The sequence below is a fragment of the Notothenia rossii genome (genome assembly GCF_949606895.1).
Source record: "Notothenia rossii genome assembly, chromosome: 3".
In the NCBI taxonomy this organism is placed as follows: domain Eukaryota; kingdom Metazoa; phylum Chordata; class Actinopteri; order Perciformes; family Nototheniidae; genus Notothenia; species Notothenia rossii.
In genome coordinates, this window is record NC_136901.1 from 74,708,529 (window position 1) to 74,726,026 (window position 17,498).

The 17,498-nt window shown below is 39.7% G+C and overlaps 2 protein-coding genes across 2 annotated transcripts; both read right to left on the minus strand.

Annotated features, from left to right (window-relative positions):
* Nucleotides 1–148: 148 nt before the first annotated feature.
* LOC307034130 (uncharacterized protein) lies at nucleotides 149–9,471 on the minus strand. The gene is made up of 8 exons (XM_079672879.1): nucleotides 9,192–9,471; nucleotides 8,759–9,103; nucleotides 7,044–7,151; nucleotides 5,107–6,428; nucleotides 3,559–3,885; nucleotides 3,157–3,390; nucleotides 2,945–3,070; nucleotides 149–1,106 (listed from the first exon to the last, which is right to left on the minus strand). The coding sequence occupies exons 4-8, from the start codon at nucleotides 5,153–5,155 to the stop codon at nucleotides 934–936; spliced, it is 909 nt and encodes a 302-aa protein (XP_079529005.1). The 5' UTR covers nucleotides 5,156–6,428; nucleotides 7,044–7,151; nucleotides 8,759–9,103; nucleotides 9,192–9,471; the 3' UTR covers nucleotides 149–933.
* A 2,607-nt stretch (nucleotides 9,472–12,078) lies between these two features.
* On the minus strand, nucleotides 12,079–14,231 carry LOC307033546 (arylsulfatase I-like; the record flags this gene model as incomplete). The annotated part of the gene is made up of 2 exons (XM_079672057.1): nucleotides 12,079–13,474; nucleotides 13,918–14,231. The coding sequence occupies 2 exons, from the start codon at nucleotides 14,229–14,231 to the stop codon at nucleotides 12,079–12,081; spliced, it is 1,710 nt and encodes a 569-aa protein (XP_079528183.1).
* Nucleotides 14,232–17,498: the final 3,267 nt, after the last annotated feature.

A 17,498-nucleotide genomic window follows, 5' to 3' on the forward strand; every position in this document is an offset into this window, starting at 1 on the left:
ACTTTACATGGTTTCTCAGTTCAGGGCATTTGCCTTGTAAAGACTTGAGCCTGTAGACTTATGACATAGCACTTGTAATAATACACATATATGTTTATATTTTAACCTCATTATGCGAACTGGTAGTAGTAGCCTATTAAGGCAGTAACACCATATGGTTATATTTTATTGATCATCATTTTTTCCTGAAATGTTAACATGTTGGGAACAGAGATTTTACAGAATAATCCACGAACAGCAGTAACACCTCTGTTAGTCAGTAGGGGGAAATCTAGAGAAGGGGATGAAAATGAAAACAACAAAATGAAAGGTTACCTAAATTAAAAAATGTTAACATTGTGGAGCCGAAACATCTGATTACCTTTAGATAGAATACATCATGTTTGTTGAAATAGAAGTCCCACAGCGATGCAAATAGTCAAAACCACTTAAAGACCTTAATTAACCTTACTTACTTACTTTATTTCCACATGAAAGCAATATTTAACTTTATAAAATATCACCACTAGATTGGATATATAACAACTATAAAAAGGAAAAATACTTTACAATAGAACGTATTGCAAACAAGCAAGCAACAAATATAATCACATGAGAAAAACAACAAACTATTATGCACATCATTCAATCTGAGTTTAAAACTTTAATTATATAAATGAAAATGAACATGATTCAAAAAGAGTGAAACAATTCAGACATCTCGACTTGTGATCACATTAACTTTAGGAACAATCCATTGCCTTTGTTCTGTGAGAGTAGTGATACAAATGCAAAACAACACTCACAGACTTCAAATAATAACAACTCATACTGAGCTGCTAAACTGTGAACACATTTAAGTAATTTTGGAATAAAAACCGCAGATTATTTCCACTCCCTTTCCTCACATGCTTAAAGATGATGAGAGACGACCTGAGTTACACTTCAGATGCCTTACATCTCAACCATCACAACAGACTCGTCTTGATGTTCCCTCTCTGGACGGTAAGCAGAACCTTCAGCCTTCTTGTAGTTCTTGTTCTTCCAAGCAAAATAGACGGCAATCCCGATTAATGCAAAAACCACCACAGCTGCCCGCACACCACATACGAGCAGGGAGTGATGAGCTGGGATAAAGAGACACAAAAACAACATGTCAAGTTAGTTCTGTGACAGGAGAGTTCATGTTTACTATTTAAGAACCGTCTCTGCTGGAGGAAGAAAGTGCTTATTATTGGAGGGTTTATGGACACATTGATATCACTCTCCTACCCACAAGCCTTAGTTTTCACAGGTTTCTGTAAAAAATCAATAAGACAACAACAACTCATCCAGAACGCTGCTGCCGGAGTCCTCACCAAAACTAGGAGAATTGACCACACCACCCCAGTTCTCAAAAATCTGCAGTGGATGCCTATCACACAAAGGATACACTTCAAAATCTTACTTTGAACGTACAAAGCACTTCATGGATTGGGAATAAAACACATTTCAGAGATGCTTCACTGTTACGAGCCAGCCAGAGCTCTCAGATCAACAGGAGCGGGTTTACTCCTTGTCCCCAGAGTCAGAACTACATTTGCAGAGGCAGCTTTTAGTTTTTATGCACCACAAGCCTGGATTCTTTCTTTTTAATGCTACCTATCCTGAGATGCTATAACCATGCCTTATCACTGCAACAATTATTTTATCGCTTTTTTGAATTGTCTTTTTTTTTGTTTGTTTTGTATTATGATGTGTTAAATGCCTATGTGAAGCACTTTGAATTGCCTCTGTGTCTTAAAATGTGCTATACAAATAAACTAACCTTGAACCTTGAACCTTAGTTTCTATGTTTGTTGTAGGAGCTGTTCCAAAACTCACATATATAGAAATAACTCTAGGGGGTTTATGGAGATAAACAAAGTAAAAAAAGGGGGAATGACTTTAACAATCCATTGTAGAAGTTTTATATTTCACTAATCTCTTGGTGTGTCTCCTTACTGTTGTGACTCGACAGTTATGTTAGGTTAAAGGGGACCTATCATGCAAAATGCACTTTTGTGTGTCTTTTATACATGAATATGTGTCCCCGGTGTGTCAGGGAACTCACCAAGAGTCAGAAAACACAACCCTCTCTATTTTCCTCCATACCCAAATCTCTTAAAAAGGGGCTGCAACGGATCTGATACAGACTGATCCAGATTTGAACACTTCTCTGACGTCAGGACGGTGGCGCTATGGCTATTGGGCCAACTCCACCAATCAGGAGGAGACAGCCACGGACATTGCAGTTCGAAAGCGCTGGAGACGCTGTAGTACATATTTCAGGCCACCAGATGGTGCTGTTCTCACTGAATCCAAGCATGAAAGGCAGTGTTAAATTGAGTGAAATGAGGAATGGATCAAATGCATGATCTGTTTGGTATTTTGAAAAATAAAACGTATAAATACACCTTATATAGGTATGGCCCTACAATATATTATTCAAATATAGCATGATAGGTCCACTTTAAGTTGTGTTTTTTTACTATAGTCTTGTGTTTTGATCTTGTCACTTCCTGTTTTTATTTTGAAAGTAATCCTTCCCTCTCATTCCAGATCCCACATTTCCTGCCCTTGTGTGTTTCCCGCCCTTGAGATTGCTTGGCCCTGCCCTGATAGTTTTCATCTGTGCCCATCCTCCTCACCCATAAATAGCCCTTGTGTTTCTTTGTTCCCTTGTCAGTTCGTTATGTTTCATGTCGTGAGAACCTGGGCCTTTTGACTCCTACACTTTACTTTGAGATTTAGACCTTTTGCCAAGTGAGTTTTGTTTTAATGTATGACTTGTCCTTCCTTGTCCTTGTCCTTGTTATTGAACTACTTTCTATTTTTTGAAAGTATCATTTAGTTTTTGTTATTAAACAACATCATATTTTTGGACAACTGTCTTCGAGTCCTGCTTTTGGTTCCTGTGTCCTGTGTCTCAGTTCATAACACTTACCCACAGTGGAGGATTCTGAGATGGTGGTAGGAGGTGTTGTTGGTTCAAAACACAGCATATTATTGGCTGCAAACACCCATTGTGATATCTGTGTCTCATTTGAGGTGCACTTGATGAATGTGAAGCCTGTGGGAAATAATCAAATTAATGACTTATGTACTGTTAATAATCTGTGTCATTATAAATAAACAGTTTTTCACTCATCTTCTCACCACAGAAGCGGCTGACGTTATTCTCGACGGAGCAGGCCACTGCTCCTGAGACGTGTTGTCTCAGAGTGATGCTGTTAGTCTCAGTATTTACAGAGAGGAGCTCAGTGTCTGTCAGTGAGCGTCCATCCAGAGTCCAGTTGTACTGAGGACTGTCCCCTCCCCCAGAGGAGCAGGAGACCCTCTTCTCTCCCTGGGACAGACACTCAGAGGCCAGCCGGGCAGAGGACACAGGAGCTGAAGGAAGCACACTCTGGTGACTTTTCATGTTCACACAATCTAAGTAATTTTTTGCAGTTTTTAGTAAAGAACAGACAGATATATGTAGAGTTTGTATATACAAACCATTTATGTGTGTCTATCCATTTGACTGAATTTCCCAGTAGATAAAAAAAAGATATTTACCTTGAATGGTCAGTCGTAGAGAGCGATTCTCTTTGATATTTATGCCGTCACTGATTTCAAAATGATATTCATCACTGTCAGTCCTGCTGAGGTTGTTCACCCTAAATTTTCCATCACCGAGATTAAATGAGGATCTGTTTTGTATGAAATTATTCACAATCTTATTGTTTATCACAGTAAGTATTAGCGTTGTTTTGTCTGACGATTTGTACAATTTGTATCTTTCTGTTTCTAAGGCCCTGTCCATCAGCTGGAGGACCGCAGTTCCTCCCAAAGGACCGAAGCAGTGAGCTCCATCCTGTCTGCAGTCACAGTGGGTTTCCAGACCTGGACATACAAAATAAAAACATTAATAAAAAAAAAGGTTTAAAAATCCAAAACATAAAAAATATAAGTTTTTCATTTCTACACAAATATTGACTGTTAAAATTCTTTAAGCATATGCAAATACTGAACTGCAGCAAATAACAAGTATTTCACTGGTTTCCAGACAAAGGTTTGTGAAATACTGTATACATATGTTTAGCTGAACTGTTACAGTCAGGGGCGGACTGGGCGGAAAAAGTGGCCCGGGGATTAATTGACAGACAGGCCCACTTAATGCGCGGCATGTATCGGCTGGCCGGCGACGAAAGTATGTTACTTAACAAAAAACCCTATGCATTTCATGTTATTTTGGACAATTATTCATATAGTAATCACATTACCTGAGCCCTTGAGTTGCCTAGAGCAAAATAGTTACAGCATATATTTAGTGATTTTAATGTTAACAGATCATTGATGCAATAACATTTTGACCTAATTTGCCTGACTTGACACATGGAATAAAACATGGGTGTAGGAAGCATCCTCAATGTGGGTGAGACAATTTAACAGGGGGTGTGGGCAGGTGGTGGACCTCACCTCCTCTAGGGGGGTCCGGGGGCAAGCTCCCCCGGGAAGATTTTTTTTTAAATGTTGAAGTTAAATGCATCAATCTGGTGCACTTTGAGAGCAAAATTAGGGACTAAATCTATGGCAGTCAGTAGGGGCTTGGACTGTGAGCCGTAGCGTCGCCGGTTCAAGTCCCCGACCAGACCTACATTTGGAGTGTGGACTTCTACTTGGAGAGGTCCCAGTTCACCTCCTGCCCTGCCGTGGTGCCCTTGAGAAAGGCACCGGACATCCCCCTTAATTATCACCCTAAATTATTGTGATATGTAAATGAGACAAACAAAGTTTTACGTTAGCTTCAAAATCATAGATCTATGCCAGTGAATTGAAGATCACAGCGGATATTGAAAGATGTCTAATCATATTTTATCATGTTTTTGTCATGTTTCCTGTCTTGAATGAATTTGTCCCAGGGTGGTTGAAGAGTTAAGGATTGAATATTGGTACTTTCACAAATCTTCATTAATCATCAGAAATGATGTGCGTCCATTCAGAAAATTATATCTCAAACCAAAATATAGTCTCCTATCACAATATTGATGTAAAACTAATATATTCTTCAGCTTTAATGTAAAACATTTTGTACATTATCCAGTTATAAGTTAAAGATCTGACCGTATGAGGCTCCGAGCATCATCACCAACAGTCCGATCACAGCCTGCATGTCTTCTCAGTGTTCAGCCTCTGGGGACCCAGTCTGCAGCTCACACTAAACTCTAAACTTTATACTACAGCAAACGTGCACATACTACACAGAGCAGCCTGACATGTCTTCTGTTAGTGATCAGATTCAGATTTAAAGCATCTTACTTCCTCATTTATGTTGATAACATTCTACCGTTATAGCTAAAATAAATACCAGAAGTAAGGCAAAGGTTTCTGTAATTCCGGGAGATAATAAAAGATTGTACACTAAATGATATCATGGCAGGAAATGGTGTCATTGCTCTAAAGGAAGTGAAACAAAGCGTCACACGAAACACTGACCACTAAGACCTGCACTTTGGTTCTATTATTTTTTCCATTATGTTCTGCCTTTTCCTCCACATTTGAGAGAGAATATAAATAAGTTATGATTGAAACAGTACCACAGGGTGTATATACAGAGTGTAACATCTCAATAATGAATAAGAAATTAGAGAACACTACAATCCTTGACATAAAGTTTTACTGTGACAATAACTTTCAACTTTATCACACCATTTCTAAATCCAAAGAATAAAATGGTCTACTTTTGTATCAGAAAACAACTAAGTCCCTCTCACTGAATCAGCTGGTCCTTAGACAAGACATAAAGTGAGTGAAACCAAACTCGGCCTGTAGATGTCGTCAAACATGATTCAACTAATACCAACAATACCTTTTAAATGAACTACTTTAGCCATCTACTTTAGTGTGGTCTTTAAACGATTTGATTTATTGAACTTTCAGTAAAAGGACTCATGATGTAAGTGATGCTTTAAGGCTTGTTTATATCAATAAAAGTACAATTACTGTTAATAACTTGCAACTTAATTCAAATGTACAGCATTTAATTTACAGCAGCATCCTCTCATTATGTAATACATTAACTCATTCAAACGAGTATTAAATACATATTTTTTGTAATTGTAAATCAATGTTTTTTTTAATTTTTTTATCAGAGCTACAGTGCAAACATTCAACTTTCATATTATGTACCAAGAGTTTGCCATGAGGGAAGGGCAGCAAAAATAAACAGACAATGATATTGAAACATTTTTTAAAAGGATGAAAACAAAACCTGGTACTTAAACTGGATAGATTGTCTCACATAATTCTGTAAGGTAACAACATGTACAAAGAGATTTTCCAGCACCCAAGTCATGCAAAGTAGGGTTCAATCTTAGGGTCCTCACTTGTCCAGTGTTGATCTTCAGTTAATTTTAAACCAAAAGCCTTTTTTGTCCTTTTTTTACCTGAGGAAGGAAAAAAGACAGAATAATAACTTTCTTGTAGTTAAGATGGCTGAAAATTAAATAGTCTCAAACTGAATCTGTTGCTCTTTTTTGATAAAAAAGAGGCAGAGGAGGGAGAAGTACTCAGATCTGAGCAGAAGTACCAGAGTAGGAATATTCTGCTACAAGTAAAAGTCCTAAATTCAAAATGTTACTCAAGTAAAAGTATTAAAGTATTGCTATCAAAATATACTTAAGTACCCAAAGTAAAAGTACTTATTATGCAGATTGATTGTAATTATTGATGCATTAAAGTGTTATCAAAGCTGGTAAAGCCGCGGCTAATTTTAAACACTTTGTGCAGGGTAGCTAATGAATTTACTCAAGGTGTTACTAAAGTCTTATTTAAGAGTTGATTATATTCCACATCACTAATCCAAATCTGCAAAGTAACTAAATAAATGTAAACTACTACACCTGCGACTCCTGTGAGTGAATGTAGTGGAGTAAAAGTACGAAGTAGCATAAAATGTAAATACTCAAATAAAGTACAAGTATCTCAAAATGGTACTTAAGTACAGTACTTGAGTAAATGTACTTAGTTACTTCCCACCTCTGCAAACAGGTGAGTCTTACCTGACTTCTTACCGCGCCTCATTTTCCAGCAGGCGCAGCAACACACCCCCACTATCAGTAGAGCCCCGACTGTACAGCAGACTATGATCACGATGTGCAAAATGCTTTCTGGGGAGAAACAAACCACATCAATAATTATCCAAACTCACAAACTTTAAAGCATTCACATGTTTGCATGTGTTGGTTGGTGGTTAGTGAAACTCTATTTTGACCAAAATTCATGATAGACTCAAAATGAGAACAAGTAAAGTTGACAAATACTGAAAGTTCCCTTTGAAGCACAGCCAGTTCCTGTTGTTGTCACGGCACCTTTCATCAGCCCCCAAAGTATATTATTGAAATGAATAAATAAGTTCTAACTAAATGGAAAGCTTACCTTCAAGCAGTGGCGGCGCCAGAGTATTTGTGTTGGGAATCTATGGGAGGGCTAACCCATACAGTGGTGGGGCTCAAGTCAGTATTTGCAATGTAACTACATACACGCTCCCCTTGACAGTGAAACGCCACGCGTGAGGTTTGGATTATTTCCCTGTCTCAATCCAAATTGAACTGTATGAAATAAAAAGGCACATTTGTCTTGTAGTAAATAAAAAGGGGGACCTGGAGCCAATCCTGCAATTTCCCCACAGGTGAAAGAGTTGACATGCTGAAAACCCAACCCCTGCACGGGGTCTGAGATTTTTTGAAATACTAACATAAAATACACATTCTGGTACTTTCTTGAGAAGAAAAATTAATAAATCTATTACTACACGACATATTTTAAAAAATGAATGCCATTTTAGTTTTTTGTTACTTTGTTCTGAAAGCTGAACCTGCTGCTCCTCACAGAGAGAAGAGGGAAGAGGCTGTGTGAATGACTTTACATTGTGAATAAGGGTGGATAGCCCCCATTGTTCTGTGTGTCAAAATGAAAGACAGCCCACACACCTATCAATCATCAAACCGTGGGGTCTTATTTCATTACGTGTTGATTTCTATCAACACGTAATATTGTATCGATGTAGATGTGCAAAAGTATTCTCCGTCGGGACTTCCTGCAACAACACCACGCCGTTATCTTGATTCTGATTTGCCAGAAGACGTTATCAACGATGTTCTATTGAGAAGACGATCTCTACGTGACAAAAGTTTTCAAAACCGTTTCTAGTCTTCGGTATTTCCAGACAAGTGGCTACTGGAATCAATCTTACTAACTGCCGTCTGTGCAATTTACTCCGCGCGAGTTGGCGGACTTTATTTTGCTTACTTTAACATCATTTTTCATGGTGGGGCTAAGGTGGGGCTAAGCCATTTCTTGGTATGGCTGTAGCCTACCCCAGCCATACCCTGGCGCCGCCACTGCCTTCAAGAATTTTCTCAGGAATGATTTGCTAATGTGCAAGGCAGGACTCAGTTTTATTTTTATTATTTTTAAGTAGATTTTGAGTCATTTGTCATCATCGAATGTCACAGGAATGAGGAGGTTAAGAAATTCTTGAAAGACAATTTCAAGAAGAAACACTACACTGCACTATATTATCAGATATAAGGCGTACAGTAAATATTACAGTACAGAAGATTCTTAAACATTCTCCTTTAATCTTCTATTCTTCCACATGTGTGTCCACTGGGTTTTGTATTCTCACTTCCCCATGATGATTACCTTTTGTACGTACTTTAAAATAGTATACAGAAACATTAAAGCATAAATAAGCTGGAAGATAAACACTTGCCTTTAACAACCAGTTCAAAACGGACTTTTCTCAGGGGGACCCCGTCGTGCTGAAAGATTTCCACATTGTACTCCCCTGAATCATTCCTCTCCACGTGTGTGATCTTCAGGGTCCCATTGTTGATGAAAAACTCCGTCCTGTTTTTTAAAGACTCATGTATTGTCACTCTTTCTTTCTTCAGATTGAACACAATTCTGTGCCCGGTGGGAAGCTGTCTCTTGCACTCCAGCCGATGGCCGCTTGCATTGTTCATCACTTGGATCGACACAGATCCTCCGAGGATAGCAGAGCACTGAGACATGTTCTGCGAGGCCTTACATTTAGTCTCAGTAGCTGGAAGGAAAGCTAAAAAAATGCATAATCAAATAAAACCAGATTAATAATTCACCTTTTACACAATATTATAATGTTTCTCTAAAAATGAGTATTTTACCATGCGATACTCCAGCTAACATCACAAGAAGAAGAATAGCAGGATCCATACTCATTTTGAAGATCACTGAACAGAGAATGATAAACCAATCTCTGTTAAAGCCACTGAAATCAAACCTCAGATTGTTTACAGACACTGGATGGAAACAGCAGGCCTACAGGGGTGGCGGTTTGATGCCGGTTAAGAAGGCAGGAAATGAAGTTAACTGTTTCACTTCTCCTTGTAGACACAGGTCTCTCATGTTACCCCACAAAAGCAGGTTGCAACAACAAGGCAGGGGTGTTGAACCGTCAAAAGGAAAAAAAAGGGCGTTTTCACAGAAATTACATAATAAGGTTTTTTGTATTTTTCAAAAAATGTAACTGCCAAAACTTTAACTTCCTGTATATATTGTGTCCCATGTTTACAGTTTTTAGTAGAATGTAGTCTTTATATCTAATCTAAATTCAACAGATGTCATAAAGTGAGTTAAAGTACAACAACATTTTGACCAGTAGGCTATGCAGTTTTTTGCATTTTCTTGTGTTGGACATTAGTGTGCCAATCGTAGGAAAAACATGCAACATGTGAAGAAATCCCATATGTGAAACTGAACCTCAGGTTTGCCTTAACACACTTTGACTGTGATGACAGTTTCAGCATGTGTTAACAACGTAGGCCATGTATTTCTTGATATGCTGGGGAAAACGGAAGTGAAAATTAAACCTACCTTCACATACAATACAGTGCAACATTACCATTTAACTTTTGGAGTCAAGAAATTCACGAAAGTATGCAACTTATGTCACAAGAGGTAGTCATCATTTATATTATGTTCACATTTCGCACCCTTTGGTAATGTTCGGGTCAAATTGACCCGGGACATACTGTATTTCAGGGTTTAAAAGAAATACAGAACTAAATTCAACATGCACAATTCCTTATATATATTGTCTTTAACTCATTAGTTTTTGAAAATACTCTTTGCTAGATCAAATTTAACAATGGAAGTGTCCATCTTTTTTTGTGATAAAAATGAAATTTATGTTAAAAAAAAAGATACACTGTAATAAAAACTAGGTTTACATTTTGCTCATGCTTTTCTGGGACAAATGTAAATGAAACATTTTTTCATTAATGTTTATTATTTTTAATCTCTCATATAATAATCAAAGCCCTGAAGGAAATAAAGCACTTTAGCAGCAATTGGAACACAAGAACCACACATCCAAAAGTATTTGGCTGTGAAATATAGAGAGAATGAAACATCCATATAAATGACATAGAACAGATACACAAAGCAAATAAAAACAATTAACAGTCACTATTCATAAAATACAGTATATCCGAAAAATATATTGATGAAGTGACGCTGCAGAACATCATGTGAGTCAATGGGCAAGTCCGTTTAGGAAACACATGATGTACAGAACTTCTTTGTGTGTATAGCACAGATGTACTTGTTGCAGTTGCTGCATGTAGTCTGTGTTTTGGAGTCCTTTGAGGGTCCACAGACCTTACAGCTGGTTGTGGGGGTCTTCCAGAAGCTGACTGTGCGGGTCTTCTTGCAGCTGGTTGTGGGGGTCTTCCAGAAGCTGACTGTGCGGGTCTTCTTGCGGCTGGCTGTGGGGGTCATCCAGAAGCTGGCTCTGAGTCAAGTTCATCTTCCAATTTGCTGTCAAATTCTGAGTTTACCTCCACATTATCCTCATCTTCAGAAATATCTTCCTGTTCCACTTCACCGTGTTCTTCTAATGCATTCCACTCACTCTCATCCATTATTAGCTCCAAGGCTCTCTGAGCAGAATATCTATTGGCCATTTTGTTGGTAGATAATTGTAGTTCTGCACTACACTGTAATGTGAGGTTATGTCTCTGTTCAGGCCCCCCTCCGGCGTGCAGGTGCGAGGGGGACAGTGCGAGAAAACGTAAAATGTTTATACATTTCTGGAAGATCTCAAATGTTTATACATTTCTGGAAGATCTAAAATGTTTATAATGTTCTAGGATAGTTTTGTGTACACACTACAAAGGGTAAAGATCAAGGGAAAACAGGACAGCTTCTCTATGCATACAATTGTGTGTGTGTGTGTGTGTGTGTGTGTGTGTGTGTGTGTGTGTGTGTGTGTGTGTGTGTGTGTGTGTGTGTGTGTGTGTGTGTGTGTGTGTGTGTGTGTGTGTGTGTGTGTGTGTGTGTGTGTGTGTGTGAGAGTGTGTGTGTGTGTTTCTGTGTGTTTTTCTCTGTCTGTCTGTCCTGGTATTGTATCCGGGTCAGATTGACCCGAACCTCTTATGAAGGACATAAATGCGGGTGGGAATTTTTTCATAAATGGAAAAAAATAAAAACAATTCCACATGTCCTTCACAATAAATAAGCCCCGGCCATTGAGTTTCAGGTTGAACGAAAATATCCTTATATTTGTTTTTATTCATTGAAAATGGAAATCGGGTCAATTTGACCCAAACAACACACAAGGGTTAATTATTGTTAAAATGGTTGAAGACTATTTTTCCTTGTAACCACTTCATCCAAGTCAAATACAGCGATCCTGATATTGCAAAGTAATCATCTTGTCATTCTGACACATTTGCTAGAATCTTATTGGAAATAACTTTCATTTTTGATTACAGAATATTCCATTTAGGGACACACATTTGTTTATTCAAATGGATAAAAACATGTGTATTTATTTTAGTTTTTTACATTCATCAGTTGTTTTAAAGAGCCTGAATATAAACCTGCAACTACAACTAACAGCAGTTGGATTTGCAGAAGTTTGGTCCCTTTGTCAACAAAAACAAAAACACAGTGTCAAAAAGTTCCATCAAGAAAGCCAAACAATCCCTTATATACTGTAACTATCCTTTAGGAGTGCGTCCTTTGGCCCTTTTTCAGTCATGTCCTTTATTATATCCTGTTGGACATCATCCTAGTGTTGAGTCTCCTGAAAAACGACCTGCTTTTGGACATTTTCAGCTTCTTCTTCCAATTGTTCTTTTTCTGGTAGACAGTATCCCATCGTTCCTCCTCCTCATCTCCTACCCAAGGCACCCAAGCACCTCCATTGAGTTGGGGATCAGCCCGAAGGTCCTCTGATGGATACCTTACTGGCACCGCAGTGTTATTGTAGTACACCAGTCGAGCCAGCAGCTCTTTCACAACATCTGGTCTCTGCTCAGAAAGGTCTTGGCGCTCGTAGGGGTCTCCGGAGATGTTGAAAAGCCACACAGATTTCTTGGGTTCAGTGTGGCGCTCCAGGTTCCACCAGCCGGCGGGGAAACCTGGAAGCACCGGTGGTGGCGTCCAGTCTCCGTAGCCGGGGTCTCCTGTTAGAAGTTTCCAGTCTCCAGCTCGTATGGAGGCCTGCACAGCTGTATTCCAAATCCCATATCCTTTCTCTAGGGAGCCGCTGCGGGCATGGTTATATAAAGGGTCAATATTGTGGAGGATCTCCAACCGGGGGGACTCTTTCCCTCCACTGATGGCTTCCCAAACATCATGGCCATCCACCCCCTCGGTCAGGGACTCATTTCCACCTGCTAATCCCACCAGTGTTGGGTACCAGTCAGTGATGTGCACCAGGGCTTTACTCACCCTCCTCTTCTTCCTCAACAGAGGACTGTGAACGAACCCCAGACCCCTGACACCGCCTTCCCAGTAGGTGCCTTTACGTCCTCTGAGGGGCCAGTTACTGCCGCCAGACAAAGGCTGGCCCCCGTTGTCAGTGGAGAAGATGATCACACTGTTCTGGTAGTAACCATACTTGCGGAGAGCGTATGTTATATTACGTACTGCCTCATCTACAGCTGAGACCATAGCAGCATATTTCCTGCGAGCCACATTTTCCATTCCACGGTATGGGTAGATGTACTCCCGTGGAGACTGCAGGGGTGTATGAACAGCTTGGAAGGAGAGGTAGATGAACAGCGGCTGGGACTGAGGATCGTGGGTCGCCAGGATCTTGCGGACTCTCTGCGTGTAGAGGTGTGTAGAGTATTTGCCCCTCTGACCCCAGGCGACCGACTCCCCCTCGTGCAGGTCGAAACCACACCTCCCGGGGCCGTCACAGGAGTCGTAGGTGTAGTAGTTTACACTGCCTGTTAAGGAGCCAAAGTATGTGTCAAAGCCTCGGCGAGTAGGCAGGCACTCCTTCTTGTAGAAGCCCAGGTGCCACTTGCCGACCATGTGGGTGGAGTAGCCGAGCTCCTGCAGTCTCTGGGGGAGGGTGACCTGGTCGAAGGGCAGGCAGTTGGGCTGGCGGGGCCGGATGATGGAGTGCTGCAGGCCAGTGTGGATTTGGTACCTGTAGGGTTTAAATATTAAGAAAACTGTCAGAGGGACTAATGTGTTAACACTCAGAAGGATGGGACAGTAAGTAAGAGTAAAGGGTAAGGACAAATTATTTCAAATAAACAATTGAATGAATCATGATTCTCAGATCTAATATTGGATTGATGCTGTAAAGATGTTTAAGTATTTCCGCGCTATCAGACAAAATAATTTTATTTTGCACAATAATAAAAGATAATAGTAATAATAAGAGTATTAATAATAATAAGTCAATATGATGCTATTTTATGGCTTTGCAGTTATGCAGGTTTCAAGTTAAAAAAATCTAGCAGTTTTGCAATAAAGATATTTCTGTGTGAAAAAGGGTATTTCCCCTGCAGATGATTAGATTTTATTGAAAAACTGTTCCTAACAGACAACCACAAGCAACCAGTCTCTTGAGGACAAAGTCTGTACCTGCCGGTGATGAGCTGGCTGCGGGACGGGGTGCAGATGGGCTGGATGTAATAGTTCTCCAGCTTCACTCCGTCTGCAGCCAGTTTATCCAGTGCCGGGGTCCTGATGTCAGAGCTGTGGTAGCCGATGTCGTTAAACCCCTGATCGTCCGTCATGATGAAAATGATGTGAGGAGGCTGAGGGACAGGTGAGCTCTCGACAAAAGTGTGGTTGGTCTCGTTTTCCACCTGGTTAGGACCAATCATGTCCCAGGTAAGATACCCGAGACTGAGCAGGCTCATCATGGAGAACCCGGTCAGAGCTGTCGTTGCCATGGTTCCTTTATTTCAGTCAAAGTAGTAATGTAAAGTATGTTGTCAGCAAATCATTGTGCAGTAATGCTGAGGGGACAGTTTCATCAAGTAATCCTCTGGTCCAGCTGTATGTAGAGTAAGTGCCACTGAAAGAAAAGCTAATCCTCCATCTCTACTGACTCTCCAAATGCTGTTTCAGACTCCTTTGAAACATTTCTCTCTCCTTAGTGGTCCCATTAACCCCGCCCTTTGCCTCGCTGCTTCACTGAAATAACATCAGCCCCTTTACCACCCAAAACACAGTCCTGGTGTTAATACTGACTTAGAACTATATCTCTTGTGGTATCAAGGCAGTAGACGTTTGTGCTAGATTCATATTTTTCTGAAAAATATATTTATTTGATCACTGTAGTACAAATGTTCACATTTGTTATGGCAGTTTCAAACATGAAGGCAGAAAACCCCATTACTACCTTCTCTTCATTCAAAGCATGTTATAGTATTTGACTTAAATGAACCACACTGCCAACTCTACACATCACTAGAAAGCAAGAAAAAAAACATTCCCATCCGACCTGGTTTAGCAGTGGATGAAAGAGACTCCACAGAAACACCCTCGCTCAGAAAACCCCGGAGTAAGGGGGAGATTGAGGTCTCGGCACTCACAGGGGCCCAACAGACACAATCACTGACACTGTTCCTCACTGCACTCGCAAACACTCACTCACTATTCCTGCTGTTTTATGAGTGCTGCAGAACTGAGGAAGGAGACAGAGCAGGCTTCCTAAACTCTGATAACTTCTCCAACCAAACAGGCCTCAAAGAAACACTTTACAAATCATCCAGCGGGTCAACAGAAAGCAGCAGGTCTGCACAGCCTCGCCCCTCCTGTGTGAACGTATTGCCCTTAAGCACGCTGATAGACCGGCTGCAGATTAACTTAGACTGGGAAACATTTTGGGGAGCTGGGGATCAAATTATTAACAACATATTAATAGTAACTAGAAAAAAGGACATAAATCAAGAAAATACCATTTGCTTTCTAAGCAGTCATCATACGTTTTTTATGGAGGTGGCCAGATAGGGCCATAGTCTATCTTCGGGTTGCATATAAAAATGTCATAAGGTTACTGGATTCTTAGGAATTATATTTTGCTTTGTACAATAGAGTTAGGGAATCACATACTGATACTTTGGTTATTTTGCAGTTAATATTACTGATAACCTGATTCATACAAGTAGTTCACATTTTGAGTTCCACAAAAATGCTGTTTTGATGTGTTATGTAACACTGAAAAAAGTGAAACGTTGACTTTAATTAAATTATGTCAACACATTTCACATAACTGTATTAGGTTAGTTTAAAGCAATAATATTAAGTCGAAACAAATATTGTTTATTGAAACTTAATATTGTTGCTTTCAATTAACGTAATGTAAATTTTCTGGCTGAAATGGTGTAGCCTGTCATGATTGAAGATGCCAAAATATTTTACATTTACAAAAATATTTGTCAGAATATCCTTTTCACTTTAAAATCTAAAACTGTTGAGTGACTTAAGGTCATTGAGGTGAAAGATGATCTCAAATGAGATCTGTCACAACCTGAAGTTGGTCAACACACTCAAGGTAAAACATCACACCTTGCAAATATTGGTATAGGTAAGAGGAAGTATGAGCCTCCCATAAAGGGCATGGTGCTGCAGCCGGGCGGCCGGAGTGGGGGGGGGGGTTGCCCGGCAGTGGCAGTGGCAGCAGCAAAGGCCTCTTTGGAGCAGAGCCAGTCTATGAGCAGAGCCTCTGAGTTTAAGGCAGGTCAAGCTTGGAAAGAGAGAAACAAAATGAGTGAGGTGCACCTGAAGTTTTACATTCTTGTATTTATTTATGTAGTTTTCCTAGAAGGAGTGGCTTGGTAATGATGTGTTTTGCAAAAATTCCCCCAAAAAACAGAGAGTTGTGCATCACACTGAGAGGCTATTGATCCTGGTTCACAAAACAAGGAGGACAGATATAATAATAATAGCTTGGATTTATATAGCGCCTTTCATGAAACCCAAGGTCGCTTAACAAAGAAGAACAAGATATGTGTGATGTATGTTGGCGGAAAAGTAACCGTCTCATGCTTATGGCAGCCACATTGACAAAATGTGACTCATTTGTTTTCTGTTGGTCATAGGCTCACTCAACAACACACTCTACTCACAGTAACCAACACTACACAACCCCAAAGGAAACACCTATACTGACACATATCAACTCACACTGCCAACAAGCAGGTGCATACAAAGTCATCACACTCAAAAGTCTGGAAAGATGTTGATATACTGAAACCGCAGATGTATTACGGTTTAAATTTGTTAATCCCTTTTTGAACTGTCATTAGTGTCATAGTACCAAAATAAAGAATTCAACCATTAACCAAGACATTTTTGAAGACCGTATTAATAGAAACAGTTAGCTTACAATAGACCACGATAATTTACACTTACATGCTGAACAAACACCATTTTGGTTTCTGGGCGTTATTTTCAGTTATTTGTTTGTCCTAACTTTTCTTGGGCTGCAACTCAATTTCAAAATGAGCTAAGAATAAACAGAAAAATCATTTATTGGCATTCTTGTAGCCCAGCTGTCTGATTCCAGTAATAGCACTCTTCCACACACAGTAAGCATTCGGGTAAAAGAAGGTCACTCTTAATGAACCAGACATGCTGACACGCTGTTGCCCAGTTGTGACCCAGTGGAAAAAAAAAGGTAGTCAGACTCTTCATCATTCGTTCTTTTCATCTATTCATCTGCTTGATCCCCGTCTCCTGCTTTACTCAATGACATATCAAAAGGAGCTTTGAAGAGTGATGTTCTATGTGAGAAAACTTTAATAAATGGATTTGATTGAAATAAGGCAACTTCAGATAGTCGCTGAAATGGATTTAATGTGCCTTGAGTACCTGTGGTGGGTTGTTGATTGAGCATTACCCTCATCATTTTCCATTTCGTTCCATAGGATGTTCACATTTCAACAATGCTTCCTTTTCTGTCCTTATTAATTGAAAGAAGATAATAAGAAGCCTGATCATTCATTCAGAAAAAAATCATACCTTCAGGAATGTCACAAGGCACCAGTAGCTTTCAAAATGATTCACATTTGATTTTGTTTCCAGCTGTCAAACCAAATCTAAGTTTAGCCGTGGGAACACTTATCTTCAACTACTAGTTCCAAGCAACTTACAATCTCAAACATACAAGCCAAGCCAAAAAACATCTTCTTCTCACTTGCACATGACTTTTA

Coding starts and splice junctions, on each gene's coding strand:
- LOC307034130 (XM_079672879.1), bottom strand. CDS start 5,155: ATGCAGGCTGTGATCGGACTGTTGGTGATGATGCTCGGAGCCTCATAC. Junction 3,391..3,558: donor TCTACGACTGACCATTCAAG/GTAAATATCTTT, acceptor TGCTTCCTTCAG/CTCCTGTGTCCTCTGCCCGG. Junction 3,071..3,156: donor TAACGTCAGCCGCTTCTGTG/GTGAGAAGATGA, acceptor TATTTCCCACAG/GCTTCACATTCATCAAGTGC.